The sequence below is a fragment of the Bufo bufo genome, chromosome 3 (genome assembly GCF_905171765.1).
Source record: "Bufo bufo chromosome 3, aBufBuf1.1, whole genome shotgun sequence".
In the NCBI taxonomy this organism is placed as follows: Eukaryota; Metazoa; Chordata; class Amphibia; order Anura; family Bufonidae; genus Bufo; species Bufo bufo.
The window spans coordinates 674,371,594-674,391,802 of NC_053391.1; the positions used below are offsets into that span (position 1 = coordinate 674,371,594).

The 20,209-nt window shown below is 45.5% G+C and overlaps 1 protein-coding gene across 1 annotated transcript in view; it reads right to left on the reverse strand.

Moving 5' to 3' along the window:
• Positions 1–18,523, reverse strand: part of HIKESHI (heat shock protein nuclear import factor hikeshi) — a 30,144-nt gene extending 11,621 nt beyond the window's left edge. Inside the window, exons 1-2 of the mRNA XM_040426372.1 lie at positions 18,404–18,523; positions 2,111–2,348 (exon numbers count right to left, since the gene is read on the reverse strand). Coding sequence (XP_040282306.1) covers positions 2,111–2,348; positions 18,404–18,433 — 268 coding nt within the window. The 5' untranslated portion in view covers positions 18,434–18,523. The remainder of the gene's footprint in view (positions 1–2,110; positions 2,349–18,403) is intronic.
• Between the last annotated feature and the right edge of the window lie 1,686 nt (positions 18,524–20,209).

Here is a 20,209-nt window from a genome sequence, read left to right on the forward strand (position 1 = left end):
CAAATGACCAAATACTGCCTTTAGGGGTCATAGCTAATGTATATGATTAAAACGACATCTTTTATTATATTCTATTAAAACGTATAACATAGAAAATAAAAATGTGTAAGATTAAAACTATTAGGAACTAGCCGGGGACATTTATTATTTCACTGATATTGGGGTCAGTGCTTTATACTGCAGCACGGTGTTGTTAATAAACACTGTTGTGTGAGTTAAGTTGTGTGTTGTTGTTATCTTATGTCATCGTCTCCATATATCAATCCCTTATTATACTTATTCTTTATTACACACTAATTGGTCTTACAGTGTGCAATATATAGCCATTACCCAAACTCCCCTGGCGAAGCCGCAAAAGATGTCGGGATGGGTAGTGTTTGCTGCTAATTGTGCAGGCAGGGATTAGCTGTAGGCACCAATTACAATTGAGAGGGTGAGCTTCTAGGGACAGTGCGATACATATGCAGCCAACTGTGTGGATCGAGACACTAACCGCTCCAGTGTATTCAGATGTATAGAGTGTTGTGTGTATGTGTGACGACTATCTGCCCTCGCCTCCAGAATCCTGCGCCGCTGTTAACAGCAAAAAGACATATATTGCTGGTGGCATTCCCACCTGACAGCGGGGGCACAAGGCGATAGCAGAGGTCGCCAACGTAGCTGGGGCACCGCCAGCACCTGAGAAGGCAGGGTTAGCATGGCCGACATGTGGAAAAGCTTTGTCAGCACGCCACAACAACCAGCACCACCAGCTGATATGGAACGTCTTAGCAGGAGGCAGCGTTTCACCAACATGGTGGAGCAGTATGTGTGCACACGCCTACACGTACTAAATGACGGGTCTGCCCCCTTCAACTTCTGGGTCTCCAAATTGGGCACATGGCCTTAGCTTGCCCTTTAGGCCTTGGAGGTGCTGGCAGTGTATTGTGTTCAGCACGGCAGGGGGGGGGGAATCACAGACAAGCGCAGCCGCCTGTCCACAGCCAATGTGGACAAGCTCATGTTCATTAAAATGAACCAGGCATGGATCCCTCAGGATTTGTCCGTACCTTGTGCAGAATAGACAAGTATACCGGCCGCACCCGGCCATTGGTATACTACAGAGCACTCTCTCTTTGCATTCTCTTTTCTATTTCCCAATTTGCTTCCTTTTGCAGCCCTTACTATGACTATTTTACAGCCATTTTAGTGCACTTCAAAAAGGTTCCGGCTCAAGTTCAGGTCCCAAAGTTCGGCCGAACCCGAACATGCAGGGGTCCGCTCATCCCTAGTTGTCACCTCTTCCCCTGTACAGTCTCCACTGACTCCAAGAGCTTTTCTTCCTGTTATCACCCCCTTTTCACTGGTCTGAAGGATTTGTTCTCTGGCTGTGACATTTAGAGGGGGCTCTTTTTAATTTCCCACAAATAATGAAGTCTGTAGCTTCACCTCTAACCACTGCTGCTACTAATCAGGACATTTTACGACTTTGTGTCCTAGAGGTTTACCGGTATCTGAATCATGGGGTCTCTTTAGTTCTGGTGACTATGGCATGATGTGTGCGTATAGACCTAAGTGACATTTATGAACATGTAGGAATAAGGCGTTTTTCGTGTCTCCTTGGGACAGACTGACGCTCGGTTCACTTTAGCGTTATACCTGTTCCGCCATGAATGCCAACTGTCGGACGGATCGCTGTCAGATCTCATTGTAGTCAATGAGCATCCGGCAACGCCGGATACGGTGAACGCGGGAAGGCTGTTCTCTGCTGGAAGAGCCCAAAGGATTTCATAACGCTACTGTGAACATAGCTTTAGCCACAAACATAAATTTTTAAAAATAAAAATAAAAAATTGCATGAAAGTGCCCAACATTATACAGTGATGGATGGCATTTTCACAATGTGATGTCTAGTTTCAGAAAATATAAGGATGTATAAATGTGGTGTTTTTTTGTTTGTTTTTATAATTCAGATTTTATTTGCAGTTGTCAAAAGTGTGAGAATTGTCCTGGCAGCAGAGGGCTTCAGGAGAAGAGCTGTTTTTGTGCCTGTGGGACCAGCGATCTGTGGGGGACACAAAGAGACGGGACATAGAATTAATTTCCCAGAAGCTCATTAACCAATAATTACCAGATTTCAGTCCGGAGATTTTGAATATGGCGCTGGGTTTTTCATTTGTGATGAATCCGAGGAGCTGCCAGACAGGCATGCCGCTGTGATCGGGGTAGGAGATGTACACAGAACCCCCCATTCTCTCCGGGAAGGGGATCGTTCCCAGCATGAACACCACCACATGGTTGATGCTGTCATAGTCAGGCAGGTTAAAGACAAACTTATCCTCTGCTATCTGCTGAGCATCTGTCTGCACCTATGGAGACAAGGAAAGGCCCATAAAAGGGGTTAAATGCAAGTCAGACATCACATAGTACATGACAGTCTCTTTCTAACAAAGCTAGAACCAGCGATCTTCACATTCATTGCTCCAATCACTCTGCCAGATTTATTTCAAGTGGACAGTTCAGTAGGTGTGTCCTTTTTATAAGGACCAAGTCCTTTCTGCTGAAGCTCTCTCCCTATCACAGCTCAGGGGGCATGTCCTTTCTGCTCTAGCGCTCTCCCCCTTTCACAGCTCAGGGGGCATGTCCTTTCTGCTCTAGCGCTCTCCATATAACTGTCACAGCTTCTAACAGAAGATATAGCTGGTGGTAGATGAAAGATTGAACGGAGCATGTGTGACCACCTCAGCAGGTGGACATGCACGTTACTATAAAGGAGGCGCCATTATAAAGATGTAATGAGAATATCTCACAATTGGAACCTTTTGTAACAAGGTAAACTGCAAAAAAAAAAAAAAATTTTCATGCCGCTTTATAGTAAAATATGATATTAATGGCTGGACAACCCTTCTAAAAGGGAACACTCCCTGGACTGCCCTACATATAGGGCTGACTAAGGTAACGAGCACTAACGAACAATATAGCAAAATAAAGCTCTACACTTAGAAACCTAAGATCATAAAGCTTTTGGTCTTGGGGAGGGAAAGCCTTGGACGGAAAGCGTTTATCTCTTTGTATTTTCCGATTTCCTGAAGAAAGGTCATCAATACAAACACCCTGAACAACCCCTTTAAAAGGTCCTGTACAGATTAGATTGCCAAACCTGCTGATTTTGAGGCGACTGCCAACCTACCCCCAACCATTCCCGGACAGCACATTGGGGCAAAGAAGGTTTGTGCATGTTGAAATCGAACAAGCCTCATTTTTTGTCCTTGTGGCCCCTCCACCACCGCCCCCTGCCAATGAATGCAGATGCATCAGGGGTGTACAAAGATCTCATAGGGCCCTTAACATGGTCTCCTCTGACTCACAGTTTCTCAGTGCGTGCGCGTCAATTGCTCCCAGGCAATGCAGAATGCAAAGCGCAACTCCTTAGATTTCTGATGAATTTACATTGTACTTTTTTTTTTTTATTAAGTGGACAAAATTTTATATATAAAAAAAAAAAGTAATACAAAAGAGTTACCCTCCACCTCACACACCTCATCTGTCTAGTGGAACAGGCGCTTCATAAATACGGTGTTCATTCTGAGAAACTTAACTCTCAATGACAAGTATTTAGACCAGACAACTGCCATAAATACACTGATAAATCTCCTGCATCTCTTCTATTAAAAAGCTGACTGCCTGCAGCCACCACCAGGGGGAGCTCAGTGCATAGGAATTCGTGCAGTTACAACTGATCAAAGAAGAAGCTGAAATAATTTGTTTCCCCCTAGTGGTGGCTGCATGAAATGCAGTGTTTTCACATCGGAGCTGAGCACTGGTACGCCACTGCACATGCATGCTCAGCCACGCAATACTGTGCACATCCCTTGAGCCTCTTTTAAGACATTATGATCGAGGGGGCTGTCATTGTACCCACAGTCACCTACAGGGGGGACAGGGATGTTGACCGTTGTCAAACTTTAGAATGCAGTGAGAAAAACCGTACTTAGACTTACCGGTAATTTTGTTTCCTTGAATCCACCATGACGGCTACCATGGAGAGATGACCCTTGACCTCTATAGGGGCAGGGACACAGAGTTTAAAAGGCCACCACCCACTCTCACCCTCAGTGTTTACAGGATTACCAAGTGGGTGCAGCCTAATGAATATTAGAATAGCATATTCAACCACCAGTGACACTTGATACTCTCTGATAAAGTTTACATAGGGAGGGAATATCTGAGCCGTCATGGTGGATTCAAGGAAACAAAATTACCGGTAAGTCTAATTACGGTTTTCCTTATCATCCACCATGACGGCTACCATGGAGAACTACCAGATTACTAGGTAGAGGGGGGGGGGGGAAGCTGCCTGCAGAATCTTGCGACCGAACGTCAGGTCTGCACTGGCTGAACCACCCAGACGATAGTGTTTTATGAAGGCATTTATATTTGACCAAGTGTCCGCTTTGCATATGGTGTCCAGTGAAACACCGGCCTTCTCTGCCCAGGAAGATGCCATAGCCCTAGTGGAGTGGGCTCTAATGTATGTTGGCTGGGCTATTCAGGCCCTCCATGGAGTAGCAGCATGCGATGGTAGACTTAATCCATCTACCGATGGAGGCCTTCGACACTTTTTTCCCTTTGTTCTGACCGGCGAACTGGACTAAGAGGTTATTGTCTTTCCTAAATTCTTTAGTAGTGGCTAAGTAGAACATGATGGTGTCTCGTACATCAAGGAGATGGAATTTAGATTCTTCCGGGAAAGGATGGTAAAATAATTTCTTGATCCCTGCGGAAATTTGATACGACCTTGGGGAGAAAACCAGGATCTAATTTTAGAACTATCCTATCTGGAAAGACTGAGAGGTAAGGTTCTTTACATGAGGGGGCCTGGATCTCGCCTAGGTGTCTGGCTGATGTTATGGCGATCAGAAAAACCGTTTTGTATGAAAGATGTTTTAATGAGATGTCTGACAAAGGAGTGAACGGGGGTTTTGTCAGTCAGTCCTCTTAATACCAGATTTAAGTCCCATTGTGGTACTTTATTCGTAAGGGATGGTCTTATTCTGGAAGCCGCTCTCATGAATCGTTTAATCTACCTGTGGTTTGATAGGCCGGAATCATAAAATGCTGATAGGGCCGATATTTGCACCTTTAAAGTGTTAAGTTTAAGCCCCATGTCTAGGTCCTTTTGGAGAAAATCTAGAATTTTCTGGATGCAGGGTGGTGATCCGTTAGGGCAGTTATCCCCTACCCAGGAACAGTACCTCTTCCATATTTTCATATAAAATGGCCATGGTAGCTTTTTTACGGCTCAATTTTAGGGTATTGATGACTTTCCGTGAGAGACCTTTACTTTTCAGCATCTCGCCCTCAGGATCCAAGCTGACAGACGGAACAGGCTGGGGTTCTGATTGATTGGGCCCTGTGACAGCGGGTTCGGATGGTATGGGATTTCCCAAGGTTATTCTAAGGCTAGGTCTTTCAGGATGGAGAACCAGCTTCTTTTTGGCCAGAAAGGGACCACCAGTATTACTGTTGTTGGATCCCTTTTGATTTTTTGAAGTACCCTGGGGATTATGGACCAGGGAGGAAACGTGTATGCCAGGTTCCATGTCCACCTGGTTGAGAACGCATCGATTGCCCACGGTCGGTCTCTGGGATTCAGGGAGCAGAAGCGTTCGACTTTTGCGTTTTCTTGTGACACGAACAAATCTATTTGAGGAGACAGGAGTTCCCCACTTTTCGCAAATTTTTAGGAAAGCATCCTGGCACAGGGACCACTCTCCCTGATCTATAGTTTTTCTGTTCAGGTCTGCTTCTAGATTTTCTGAGCCCTTTAAGTGGACCGCCGTTATTAATAGGACATGTTCTTCTGCCCACTGGAAAATTAGTTCTGCCAATCGGATTAAACCTTGGGATTTTGTGCCGCCCTGATGTTTTAAGTAGGCCACTGTTGTCCGAAAATACTTTTAGGTGTTTCTTTAGAAGTTGGCTTTGGGCTACTTTTAAGGTTTCCCACACTGCACGCAGTTCTCTGTAAATTTGAAGATTTCATACTTACTGCGTCTGACCATTTGCCTTGCCAATTTGAGGAGTCTACTTTGGCACCCCATCCCTGACTGCTGTTATGATTTGGACCTCTGGGGTTGTTTCCCAGGCTACGTGAGTTAACAGGTTTTTCCTTACATTCCACCAGTTTAGATCTAAATTTTACGTGGTGTGGAATTAATATTTTCCTGTCCAGCGAGGACTGTTTTCCGTCCCAATTTCTTAAGATCCAGGCCTGCATTGTTCTGGAGTGGGCTTGGGCCCAAGCCACCGTAGTGATACAGGATGCCATGGATCCCAGGATGCTCATGGCTTCTCTTATCGAGCACTTTTTCTGAGCCTGGAATCTTTGTACTCTCTCCTTGAAAACCACCAGCTTTTCTATGGGGAGGGATGATGACTGGGTCACAGAGTCCAGAAGTACTCCCAGAAATTTTATTTGGGTGTTTGGAGTTAAACATGATTTTTTTATGTTTCTTATCCAGCCCAGTTTTGACATTTCTTTTAAGACGTAGTCGGTTATATTGTGTGTCTCTGTTGAGGAGTCTCCTACGATCAGAAAGTCGTCTAGGTAGGGAAATTTTTTTAATTTCTTTAGTCTGAGAAAGGCGGTCATTTCTACCACAATTTTCGTAAATTCCCTGGGGGCGGATGAGATGCCGAAGGGCAAAGTTGTAAACTGAAAGTGATTTATTACACCTTTTTCGTCTTGCAGGGCGAATCTTAAGTAGGCCTGAGACTGTTAATGTATGGGGACGTGATAATACGCTTCTTTTAGGTCTATGGACGTCATGTATGAACCTTTTTTGATTAGTGGAATGATGGAGGAAATGGACTCCATTTTGAATTTCCGGTATAATATGTGTTGATTTAATCCTTTTAGATTTATTATAGTACGGGAGGATCAGTCTGGTTTTTGGACCAGGAATAAAAACCCCTTCCTCTTTCTGGGGTGGGGACCTCCGTTATTTTACGCCTGCTGATTTCAAGTCTGGGACTCCCTGCCAGATTTTTTGCAATGTTTTGGGGTTGTGTAAGGTTAGTTGAAACCTTCTTGGGGGGGGATTGAGGAAAGTTCTATACGATATCAGTTTTGGATTAAGTTTATGACCCAAGGATTCTGGGTTACTTCCTGCCAGGGTAACAGAAAATTCCTCAATCTGCCCCCTACTCTGGCATCATTATTTTTCGGTTTGTTTATTCTGTGGATTGAGGAGAAACCCTCTGCCCCCCTTTGGGATAACTCCACCGACCCGTTTTGCCTTTTCCTCTATATGATTTAGACTGAGAGGGAAAGGGACGAAAGGGTTTTTTCTTTTTCTTTTTTTTTTTTAGATGTTCTGTCTCCTCCCCAGGATTTAACCCATAAGGCAGTGGCAGACCTCAGTAAGGGAATTGAACCTAAGATTTCCTCCCTAGGGGTTTTATTTTTTACGTGGTTTTCGAGCTCATTTAGCCAGATATACATGGTTCTGGCGACAGATGTGGCGGCGATGTTGGTCTTGATACCATACATAGAAGCCTCCCAACATTTGCGTAGCAGGGCATCGGCTTTCCTTTCCATAGGATCGGACAATTGAGAAGAGTCCTCGAATGGCAAGGAAGTCTTTTTTACCACCTTAGCGACTTGTACGTCGATCTTAGGCGTGTCATTAAATATTTTTGTTTCTGTTGGGTCAAACAATAATCTTTGTTTAAATTCCCTGGAGACTCCTAATCTCTTCTCAGGATCACTCCATTCGTCTAAGATCATGTCTCTAATGTTCTCATTTGTCTTCAGTTGCACATCATTTCAGCTGCCCCAGAGGTGCCCCCTAAACAATTCGTGGGGTCCTCCTTTCCATAGGACCATCAATGTCCTGTTCTTTCTAATCCAAGAGATCCACTGATCTAAGGATTATCTTTTGCACATTGTGGATTTATTCCCCTGATGATAGACCACTTGAAACGTGACACGTCGGGAACTATCCTATAGGGCATAAATAGGGATACCTCCCTATCTTAGGGTAAGGTATCTGGACAGGGCCGCCCCTTGCGGGGTAGGAACTCCATGTAGACAGGCAGGTGAACATTAGCAATGCCCCACTCCCCATCCAAGGCTTACTAGGGACAATGGTTCCCTGCACCAGTCTACATCTTCAAACAACCTACGACCACATCTAATCATCGGCCCAGACGCGGTATTATTTCCACCACGCTAGGCTGATCCCCATCAGGGTGCGTCGGAATGGTAAGACTGTTCCATATTTAAGCCATCTGTTTGTGGCGCTTATTTTCTTAAAAGGTCTATTAGTAAAAGTTATATTTTAAGCTCCCTCATATTCTATATTGTTCTCTAAATTGTTAGTGGGAGCGTCCCTATTTAAAACATCCACTACCCTACACATGGTTTTTTTATTGAAAAAAATAAATAATACAAAACACAAGCTTAACTCCTTCCAGACGTGCACCATACATGAATAGTATAGCAGGAAATGACCCAAAAACAAGGCAGCCATCTTAGCTATGGGCCCTGGGAGGTTGTACCCCCCCCCCCCCCTCCAATTTTTAAAATGTTATTTTTTTTTTTATGCACTTATATAGCACTGACATATTCTGCAAGGCTTTACAGACATTATCACCACTCTGTCCCCAATGGGGCTCACAATCTAAGTTCCCAATCAGATGTCTTTGGAGTGTGGGAGGAAACCGGAAAACCCGGAGGAAATCCACGTAAACACGGGAGAACATAATACAAACTCCATGCAGATGTTGTCCTTGGACCCAAGCCCCGCAAGGCACCAACTTGGCACCAAGCCACCGTGCTGCTCATGACCGGCCAATCACAGCTTAGTCACTGTAAAAATCAGTGAGGGAGCTGCAGGTTGGCTCCGATGGGGGTGATCGGTGCTGAAATGGACGGCACCAATCACCCCCGAGGTTAGACAGTGGACACCAGGGTTTGACGTCCCTCAGTCTGCGCTGCGATGCTATAGGGATACGGTATGCTAAACCAACCAATCGCAGCGCTAGAGAAGTATGCACAACAAGAAGATTCTCTGTATGCAGCCACTCAGTGCTGTGAGTTGGCTGGCTGGAACTTGTGGTGATCAATAAGCCTATTGTTCACCGGCAGCAGTTCCAGGTCCAAGATCCCTTAGTCCAGGGATGCCCAACCTGCGTCCCTCCAGCTGTTGCAAAACTACAACTCCCAGCATGCCCGAACAGCCTACAGGTATCAGCCTACAGCAGGGCATGGTGGGAGTTGTAGTTTTACAACAGCTGGAGGGCCGCAGGTTGAGCATCCCTGCCTTAGTCCAAATCCCTATCCTTCATTGCCCCCCTCCTTGCCAAGCTATCCGTGACGGCTTTTTTTGTCATCGGTTTACGTAAGTGTGAACCAATCCTTACATATTCACTACATTTCTGGAAGCCACCTGTGGGGTGAGAATGCTCACCACACCCCTTGAAAAATTATTTGAGGGCTGTAGTTTCCAAAATTAGGTCACTTGCTGGGAGCTTCCAGTGTAGGGATGCATCAGGGTTTCTTCAAATGTAATATGGCTCCCAAAAACCATTCCAGCAAAATCTGTCCTCTAAAAACCATATGGCGCTCCTTCCCTTCTGAGCCCTGCGCTTTGCCCATACAGCAGTTTATGTAAACTCTAGAATCAAAGTAATCAAGGTTGAGGTTTGTTTTGCTGTTAAAGGGATACGGTCACCAGGATTATGCCTATCAAGGCGGTTATACGTTCTGATAGTTCTCCCAAAGCATGTCCGTAATATACCTTTGTTATTGACATGAAGGATCAGCCTACAGCAGGGCATGGTGGAAATTATAGTTTTACAACAGCTGGAGAGCCGCAGGTTGGGCATCCCTGGCCTAGGGGCTGTTCTCAACGTCTTTGGAGCCCAGCACCGCCTGCCTCCCAAACTGCCCCCCTTGCAGCCCCGACATCACTGAGAAGAAGCGCCGTAATCTCGCACATTGACGCCACACATAAGCAGAGTGCGCAGACAGCTGACGCATGCGCAGTCCATTCCCTGAGGCTGCTGTCAGCACAGGGATGGAAGACTGAGTGGGCGATTACGTGCGGCGTCCGTGTGCATTCGCGAGATTACATCGCTTCTTCTCAGTAACGTCAGGGCTGCAAGGAGGGCAGTTTCACGGTCTTAAAAACAGCGAAATATAAGTTTGGAAAACAGGAAAAATACACAATTTTTCTGTAAATTTGGGATTTTATAAATAAAAGGTCAAATGTATCAACTCAAATTTACCATTAACATGAAGTACAATGTGTCAGGAAAAACAATCGCCGAATCAGTTAGTTAACCACTTCCCGACCGCCCATTGACTATAAACGTCCTATGGGCGGTTGGTTTATCTCTGAATGGATGTTCTGAAAACGTCCATTCAGAGATCGCAGCTGCACGCTAATCGTGCAGCTGTCGAGCAGGGCACCCCAGAGAGAAGGCAGGGACCGTTTCTGGGTGTCCCGGCCTTCTACATTGTTGAGCGCTGTGTATACAGATCAGGAAGCGCTATGCCGCTTCTGTGTCCCGGTGGTCATGTGATTGCCAGGGGAGTGCAGGAGCTGACGGGTCTTCCATAGACCACGATCAGCCCCGCACTGAGTCTGTCCCCCAGAGGTCTTGTATGACCTTATGGGGGACACAAAGTGTAAAATAAAATAAAAAAAAGAAAGTGTTTTGACAAAAAAAAATTTTTTAAGTTTCACATAAAAAAAAATAAAAATAAAAAAAAATATATATAAAAATTCCCCGAAATCCGTTATTTAAAAAAATGTTAAAAAATAGAAGAAATAAAAGAAAATAGACAGTTAGTATCACCGCGTCCTCAACGACCGGTTCTATAATAAAATCATATGATCTACCCCATCAGGTGAACGCCGTAAAAAAAAATATATATATAATAAACATTGCGCCAAAACAGATTTTTTTTTGTGAGCTCATCTCCCAAAAAACATAATGTTAATCAATCAAAAAACTGCAGAATCAGGGTAAAAAACATTGAGGTTTGTTTTGATGTTAAGCATTGATGTGTTCCAGGAAACAAATTGATTAAAATGGAAAATCTGCAAAAAATAAAAAATAAGTGACATTTTGAAATTTCACCTCTATTTTGCTTTAATTCCTGTGGAATATCTAAAGGGTTAACACCATTTCTAAAACCAGTTTTGAATAGTTTGAGGGGTGTCATTTCTAAAATAGGGGCATTTATGGGTTGGTTCTTGTGGTGAAAGTAACCTCGCCACTGGGTTTTGGAGGGGCCCGTTTGCCAGCCTCTTGCCTCAGGATTATGGCCGATGTACATTCTGAAAGGAGAAGATAGACTGTCCGCACAGCCTAAATCTGTGGAACTGTTCCGTGGAATTCGGGAACCCCTGCTCGGATCTGGGTGATTTTTGGATATGTTGTTTGTCCAGATCAGAGCTATCCAGGGATGTATAAATTATGGGGATATGTGGGGTTTTGAGGTGTTTTCTGTGATTTGGGAAAAATGTTTTGTATCACAGGCAGAGCCCATTGTATTTTGGTAATTGTATCACAGGCAGAGGGGGGGGGGGTTGTGTACAATTGCTGGGAGTGTTTCTATACTGTAAATGGATCTGATTGGCTAATGTAAAAACGATCGCAGTCTTCCACAAGGTGCCCAGGGGGAGTGTCCCTTCCTGGAAGACCTGCATAAAAGGCTGATATGTAGCCCCATTAAAGAGTTCCTGTTTTACCCTCAACATAGAGCCTCGTCTGCATCTACACTAGGAATGCTATACGCTGTATACTCCCCTGGCTATAATCACTGAGCTCTTTTAAGAGCTGTTCCTGCATCGCTCTCTGAACTAAGACGGCGAGATTCCAACCAAGCTGCGGCGGTTCGTGGGGTCGGCAGTACTTATGGTGTCAAGTTGAGCGCTTGCAGCCCTCGGGAAGCACTAGGAGCATCCATCAACAGAGGTACCCAGTCGGGGTGCCAGGAGAGCCGTTACAGTTCTATTATGTAAGCCCCACAAAGTGACTTCAGAACTGAACTGATCCTTAAAAAAGTTGGACTTTGGACATTTTCTTAAAAATTTCCAAAATTGCTTCTAAAATTCTAAACCTTCTAACGTTCCAAAAAAATAAAATGACATTACTAAAATGATGCCAACATGAAGTAGACATATGGGGAATGTTAACCCCTTAAGGACTCAGCCCAATTTCACCTTAAAGGGGTTATCAGAGTTATTTTTTTGTTCTTTCTATGTTCCTAACTGGGCAAATGTAACAGCTTTCCAATTAACTCACTTTATCTCCGGTGGCTGGTTTCTCAGATTTCACTGAGGGTCACATGACCTGTGATGTCAGCTTCTCTCCCTGCTCTGATAAAGGTCGTTTACAAGCCTGTAAATGAGACGTCACTGTGCTGGCCACGCCCCCGTCACTGTGCTGGCCACGCCCCCGTCACTGCCGGCTGTGTGCTCTATCCTAGGAATCTTAACCCCTTCAGCTGCACAGACTCAGGGCTGAAGTGTTTACTGTGTAGCTGCAGGCAGTGAGGAGACAAATGCTGGGCACAAGAGCTGAAAGAGAAGTTCTGCAGAGCATTACAGGTAGGGGGAAGATCCTGTGTGTATTAGCAGTGTCATTATACAGGTGGGACTTGTAGTTCTACACTTACAAGTTGCTGTTTTCTCCCAGCACTCAGGGCAGCTCTTGTATCCACTCCCTTAGCAGTGTCATTATACAGCTGGGACTTGTAGTCCTACACATACAACATGCTGCAGAGTCTCCCAGCAGGCAGACAGGTCACTCAGGGCAGCTCTTGTATCCACTCCCTTAGCAGAGCAGGGGGAGGGGCAGAAATTGTTTTTATTGCATGTAAACAAAGGGCCAGAAAAGAACCAGGGAAATGAGGAAATATATATATTTTTTTTTGCATAAAACTTGCTTAGCTCAGTTATATATCAGATATTCAGTGCTACAGGGCTTGACAAATTTCCTTGGAATCTAGGAGCCAGCTAAAAAAGTTAGGAGCCAGGCGGAGCCGCGTCATAAATCCCCCAGTAGGTGCCCCCATAATGCTCCCCCCCCCCCCACTTTTCCATAGAGCCCCCCAATAATGCTGTATACCATGTTACAAATACCGCCGCTCCGTCCCCGGACCCTATTGACTATAATGCGGACAGGGGTGGAGCTCCGGCGCAGTTCGCGGTGAGAGGCCACCGGACTAAAAAGTTGGACATGCAGTACTTTTAGTCCGGCGGCCTTTCACCCAGCACTGCCCCCATTATAGTCAATGGGGACGGAGCGGTGGTCCGGCGAAACAGCGGAAGGACGGATCCGACAGGGTGAACAGCCTGCCGGATCCATCCTGCCGCAAGTGTGAAAGTACCCTTAGTTATATAGCTACTGAATGAGACAGAAGAAGGGATGCCTTTAACATGTATATCTCCTTGAGAAGCCAATTTGATCCTAAAGGGTTAATTCAAACTGTAATCTAAACTGTGTCCTGTCACTTTTATCTCTCTGCTCCTGTCCCTTAATCTTATCACTGCAGCAACAAAAGCATCAGCCTCAGTGTAAACTGTTCTAGAGACTCACGGCTCTTAACTCAAAGAATCAAATGAGTCTCTTACTAAAAAGTCGGATTTTTTGATTCTTTTAACCTGAGACTCATTCGATTCTTTAGACTCCCCCCTGTACTTGTGTCAGTGACCCAGAGCTGCTAGTGCTTGCCTCGCCTCAGCTCTGATTGGTTGGTGGGCGGGGAGGGGAGGGGCTGGCAGAAGCAGCTTCCACTCTAGGATCAGATTACACTCCTCCCGAGCCCCTCCCCTCCCTGCTGCCAGAGTCTCTGCTATTGTGTGCTGTGACGGAGCCGTTTCACACGGTGCTGCCTCCGGACAGAACGGCAGCTCAGCACCCATCGCCCGGGAACCTTTGAAAATGGGCTGACAAATACCCAAGCGCCAGGACTAAATTCCTGGTCGCCATGGCGACCTGGCGCCTGGGATTTGTCGAGCCCTGCAGTGCTATATTATTTTTTTTCATAACTCGGACAACCCCTTTAATTTAAGGACTTGGCCATTTTTTGCAAATCTGACCAGTGTCACTTTAAGTGCTGATAACTTTAAAACGCTTTGACTTATCCAGGCCGTTCTGAGATTGTTTTTTCGTCATATATTGTACTTCATGACACTGGTAAAATGAAGTAAAAAAAATACCAAATTTACCAAAAATTTTTTTAAAAATTGCTAATTTCCAAGTTTCAATTTCTCTACTTCTATAATACATTGTAATACCTCCAAAAATAGTTATTACTTTACATTCCCCATATGTCTACTTCATGTTTGGATCATTTTGGGAATGATATTTTATTTTTTTGGGGATGTTACAAGGCTTAGAAGTTTAGAAGCAAATCTTGAAATTTTTCAGAAATTTTCAAAAACCCAATTTTTAGGGACCAGTTTAGGTCTGAAGTCACTTTGTGAGGCTTACATAATAGAAACCACCCAAAAATGAACCCATTCTAGAAACTACACCCCTCAAGGTATTCAAAACTGATTTTACAAACTTTGTTAACCCTTTAGGTGTTCCGCAAGAATTAATGGAAAATAGAGATACAATTTCAAAATTTCACTTTTTTGGCAGATTTTACATTTTAATAATTTTTTTTCAGTTACAAAGCAAGGGTTAACAGCCAAACCAAACTCATTATTTATGGCCCTGATTCTGTAGTTTACAGAAACACCCCGCATGTGGTCGTAAACCGCTGTACGAGCACACGGCAGGGCGCAGAAGGAAAGGAATGCCATACGGTTTTTGGAAGGCAGATTTTGCTGGACTGTTTTTTTTGACACCATGTCCCATTTGAAGCCCCCCTGATGCAACCCTAGAGTAGAAACTCCAAAAAAGTGGCCCCATTTTAGAAACTACGGAATAGGGTGGCAGTATTGTTGGTACTAGTTCAGGGTACATATGATTTTTGGTTGCTCTATATTAGGGATCGACCGATATTGATTTTTTAGGGCCGATAGCCGATAATTTATACCGATATTCTGGGTATTTTTATTTTTGAGAAAAAAAAAAAAAATTCCTACACAAATCTGCTGAAAACTAATATGTTTATTGTTAACGTGTAATTTTTTTTTTTTTTGTAAATCTTTTTCATTTATACTTAATATTTTTGTGTTTTTTTGTTGTTGTTTTTTTTACTAACTTTTAGCCCCCTTAGGGACTAGAACCCTTGTCCTATTCACCCTGATAGAGCTCTATCAGGGTGAATAGGAGCTCACACTGTCCCTGCTGCTGTGTGCTTTGTGCACACAGCAGCAGGGAGCTGAACATGGCAGCCAGGGCTTCAATAGCGTCCTGGCTGCCATGGTAACCGATCAGAGCCCAAGGATTACACTGCTGGGGCTCCGATCGGAGGAGCAGGGGAGAGGGGATCCTGTGGCCACTGCCACCAATGATTAATACTGGGTGGGGGGGCGCACTGCGCCACCAATGTTTTTACTATTGGGATGGGGGTGGGGGGGCGCACTGTGCCACCAATGATTAATACCGGGGGGCTTGGGGGGGGGGGTTGCACTGCGCCACCAATGAAGATAAGTCTCTCAATCATTCATATACAGGAGGCGGGAGCTGCCTGCAGAATCACATAGCCGGCTCCCGACCTCTATGACAAGTAGCTGCGGTCCGCGGCACCTAAGGGGTTAACTACCGCGGACCGCAGCTACAGCTCATAGAGGCCGGGAGCCGGCTATGTGATTCTGCAGCCAGCTCCCGCCTCCTGTATATGAATTATTGAGAGAGGCATCTTCATTGGTGGAGCGGTGGCCACAGCCCCTCCCCTTCTCTTGTACTTCTTCCTCTCATTGGCGGCAGCACAGAGGGAGGAGACACTGCTTCCTTCTCCCCTGTGCTGCTGAGGGAACATGGAGAGCGCTGAGAGCAGAGCGTTCTGTGTTCCCCATACGTTATCGGAATATCGGCAAAATAGATGCAGATAACGGTCAAAATCCTCAATATCGGCCGATAATATCGGTAAAACCGATAATCGGTCGATCCCTACTCTATATTACACTTTTTGTGAGGCAAGATAACAAGAAATAGCTGTTTTGGCAACGTTTTTTTTTTTTGTTATTTACAACATTCATCTGACAGGTTAGATCATGTGATATTTTTATAGACCAGGTTGTCACGGATGCGGCGATACCTAATATGTATACATATTTTTGCGTGATGAGATGACGGTTTTATTAGCACTATTTTGGGGTGCGTGTGACTTTTTGATCGCTTGCTATTACACTTTTTGTGATGTAAGGTGACAAAAATTGTTTATTTAGCACAGTTTTTATTTTAAATTTTTTACGGCGTTCATCTGAGGAGTTAGGTCATGTGATATTTTTATAGAGCCGGTCGATACGAACGCGGCGATACCAAATATGTATACTTTTTTTTTTTATTGATGTAAGTTTTACACAATAATATCATTTTTCAAACAAAAAAAATGATGTTTTAGTGTCTCCATATACTGAGCCATAGTTTTTTTTTTTTTTGGGCGATTGTCTCAGGTAGGGGCTCATTTTTTGCGGGATGAGGTGACGGTTAGATTGGTACTATTTTGGTGGGAAAACGCCTTTTTGATCGCTTGCTGTTGTACTTTTTGTGATGTAAGGTGACAAAAAAAAAAGAAGGTTTATTTAGCACAGTTTTTATTTTTTACGGTGTTCATCTGAGGGGTTAGGTCATGTGATATTTTTATAGAGCCGGTCGATACGGACGCGGCGATACCCAAGATGTATACTTTTTACCAATTTTTTTTAACTTTATTTGGGGAAAATTACGTTTTTCTTTGTTTTTACTTGAAACTTCAATTTTTTGGGGGGGGAAACTTTATTTTTTCAACTTTTTTTTTTGTCCCACTTTGGGACTTGAACTTTTGGGGGTCTAATCCCTTTTACAATGCATTCCAATACTTCTGTATTGGAATGCATTGGCTGTATGAGTAATACTGTGTGTATTACTCATACAGCTTCCGGCCTGTGAGATCCAGGGGGCTGCATCTCACAGGCTCTTCACCGGAAGGCAGCGCGAAGCCTTCCTTAGGCATCACGCTGCCTTCTATGCCATCGGGTCCCCCCTACAGCCGCATGGGGACCTGATGGCACCGCCACCGCAGGTAAAGCCGCAAACCGCAGGTCTGAATTGACCTGCGGTTTGCGGCGATCGCCGATACGGGGGGGGAGGGGTCACATGACCCCCCCCGGCGTTGTGACAGGATGCCCGCTGAAAGATTTCAGCGGGCATCCTGTTTCGATTAACCCCCGCCACAATCGCAGGTTTAAACCCATGCCGTACCGGTACGTTCTAAGTCCTTAAGGGGTTAAGTAATAACTATTTTATGGGGCATCACTTTCTGTTTTAAAAGCAGAGAAATTAAAATGTTGAAAAATTGCGAATTTTTGAAAATTTTTGGTCAATTTGGGATTTTTTCATAAATAAAAAGGTGAAATATATTGACTCAAATTTACCGCTGTCATGAAGTACAATGTGTCACGAGAAAACAATCTCAGAACGGCCTGGAAAAGTGAGAGCGTTATTACCACATAAAGGGACACTGGTCAGATTTGCTAAATTAGGACTGGTCTGGACGGGGTTAAAAAAACATTATCACCACATAAAGCAATACAAAAGTAAACTCTGACAGGAAGGGGTTAACCGTCTGCTCTAGAACTCGCTGCCTGCAGATTTAAAGGGGTATTCCGCAGGATGGGGGGATAATAACTATTATAAGGTTAGGGGTCCTCCCACGGACCCCGAGTAAACCCCCTGCGGCTCCGCTCATCTCTACGGCTGATGCCGTGTGCGTGCTTGACCGCAGGAGGGGCCCCAGGCTGTAGGACCCCCACCAATCTAATCGTTATCCCCTATCCACAGGATACCCCTTTAACCGCAAGTCAGACTGCGACATTAAAGGGGGTCATTCAGGTTCAAAAAAATAAACCAGAAAGCTCAGGGGATGGACCTGATACCGCGCCGCCACAGATTCTCCCTCACAACGCCAGCGGAGTCCACCTCCCATAGCAGTTTACGGACACGTCCAGACAGACGTCTCCGGGCTCTAGAAGCAAGTTGTCCATTGACAAACCTCCGCAAAAAAAAAAAACACGCAGCCGTTTCTGATGCAGAATACGCTGCAGACTTTGCGAGTGTGAACAGGGCCTTAAAGGGATTGTTACAAAAAAATAATAATATATATATATACATAACATCCATAATGCAGGTTACTACAGTATCTCAGTCCGTACTGGTTGGACTACTACCCTCAGCACGTCCTGACAGTGACAGCCCCCCCCCCAGTCCGGGATACAATGTGGCAGCCCGGGGTCACGTGACTCACCAGCCTCCCTGCCACCAGGCAGCCGAACATGTCCTCAGCCTCCCGGTGCTCCGTGCGCTCCGTGCGCCCCGGCTCCGGACCTCAGTCCAGAAACTTCCAGAAAAACCTGCGGATAGACGGCGTGAGGGCTCCGAAAAAGGAGACGCACGCCTCGCCCCGCCCCCTCCGAGGCGCCAGGCGCCATATTGAAGACGGGCAAGCCGCTAAACTAAGCCTGCGTCCGCACGACGGATCGGCAGCTGAGGCTGGAAGGTCACATGACCAACATCGTGTCGGCCATGTTGGAAGAGGGCAGCCGTGACTGTCAACTGAAAGGAGGCCGGACGAAACAAAAGGGAATCCGGAGCTTCTGTTTCTTGTGCCTCAGGTGATTGTAAGCTCTTGGGATCGAGGCCCTTTTTTCATAAATTATTCAACTAGTAAAATCTACATTATCAAAATTCTTTATCTGCCTCCCCTAATCTCCCTTCCAGGACCTCCACTCCACCCATCGGAATGTAAGGGTAGGTTCCGAAAAACCAGGCCGAATCTGTGCTGAGACCGCCTCCCCTTGTGTTTAATGGGAGTTCACATTCTGCATTTTGCGGAACGGAACAGCCGGCCCCTGATAGAACCGTCCAATCCTTGTCCGTAATGCGGACAGTAATAGGACAGGATCTATTTTTTAGGAGGGACGGCCGTGCAGACATACGGACATGGAGTCATTTCTGTTTTTTTGCAGCCCCATTGAAGTGAATGGTTCTGCATACGGGACCAAAAAAAACGGAACAGACATGGAAAAAAAAATGTGTTCATGTGCATTTTCCCAGGATTTACATGTTGATGACCTATTCTCGTTAACATGGGATCGGCGGGGGTCAGACACTCAGCAGCTCCGCCAATCGTCTGCCTGACTGGAGCACTGGGAAACATCCGAAGTCCATTCGCATAAAACTTCGTTCCAATACTGTACAGAGCAGGAGCTCCGTACCGTATTAGAATGTATTGGCTCCGATGAGCCGAAGTTATTGCTTCCAAGTGGTACAAATTAATTTATGAAGTTATGACGTGAAGTCTCGCGAGACTTCGCAAAGCAATAACTTCGGCTCATGGGAGCCAATACATTCTAATACTGTACGGAGCGCTCGCTCCGTACAGTATTGGAACAAAGTACTTCGGATGTTTCATTCTCATCCCTAGTGAGCACCATGGCCTCCTCGCTGTTGACCAAGCACAGCGCCGTCCATTGTATAGTGGCTGTGCTCGGTATTGCGGCCTTGGCCCATTCACGTCTGTGCGCCTAGCCCATGTGACCGGTGTACAGTGACATCACTGGCCTAGGAAGAGATCTAAGCGCTCACCGAGTGCCGCAGCCTCTTCTTACAGCCGATCGGCTGGACTTGGACCCCCATGATCAGATACCGATGACCATCAGAATCAAAATCCAAGAGACTCCCCTTTACCTCAGTGCTTTGTGGCCAGGGGCAGGGAAGCACATAGCCTTCGTAGAAAGTACCCCCCACCGCCAAATTATTGACCTAACCCCTTCTCTTCAGGCAGAGGTGTAACATGACCTGCATGCACTCTCTATAATACCGGTGTCTTCTTATGTGGCACAAGGGTCTTTGGGCCCCCTCGGGCTCTTTGGCCTGGTAGCGGGTGCTACCCCTGCTCCCAGGCTCTCTTGAATGGGAGCTGAGCTGCAGTACCCAGCACGGCCACTACACGGTGTATGGCGCTGTCTGTCTCCAGCATAGACCCCTGTGCCCTGGCAGCCCAAAACAGCACCATATATACTGTACATTAGTGGCAGTGTAGAGGTCAACT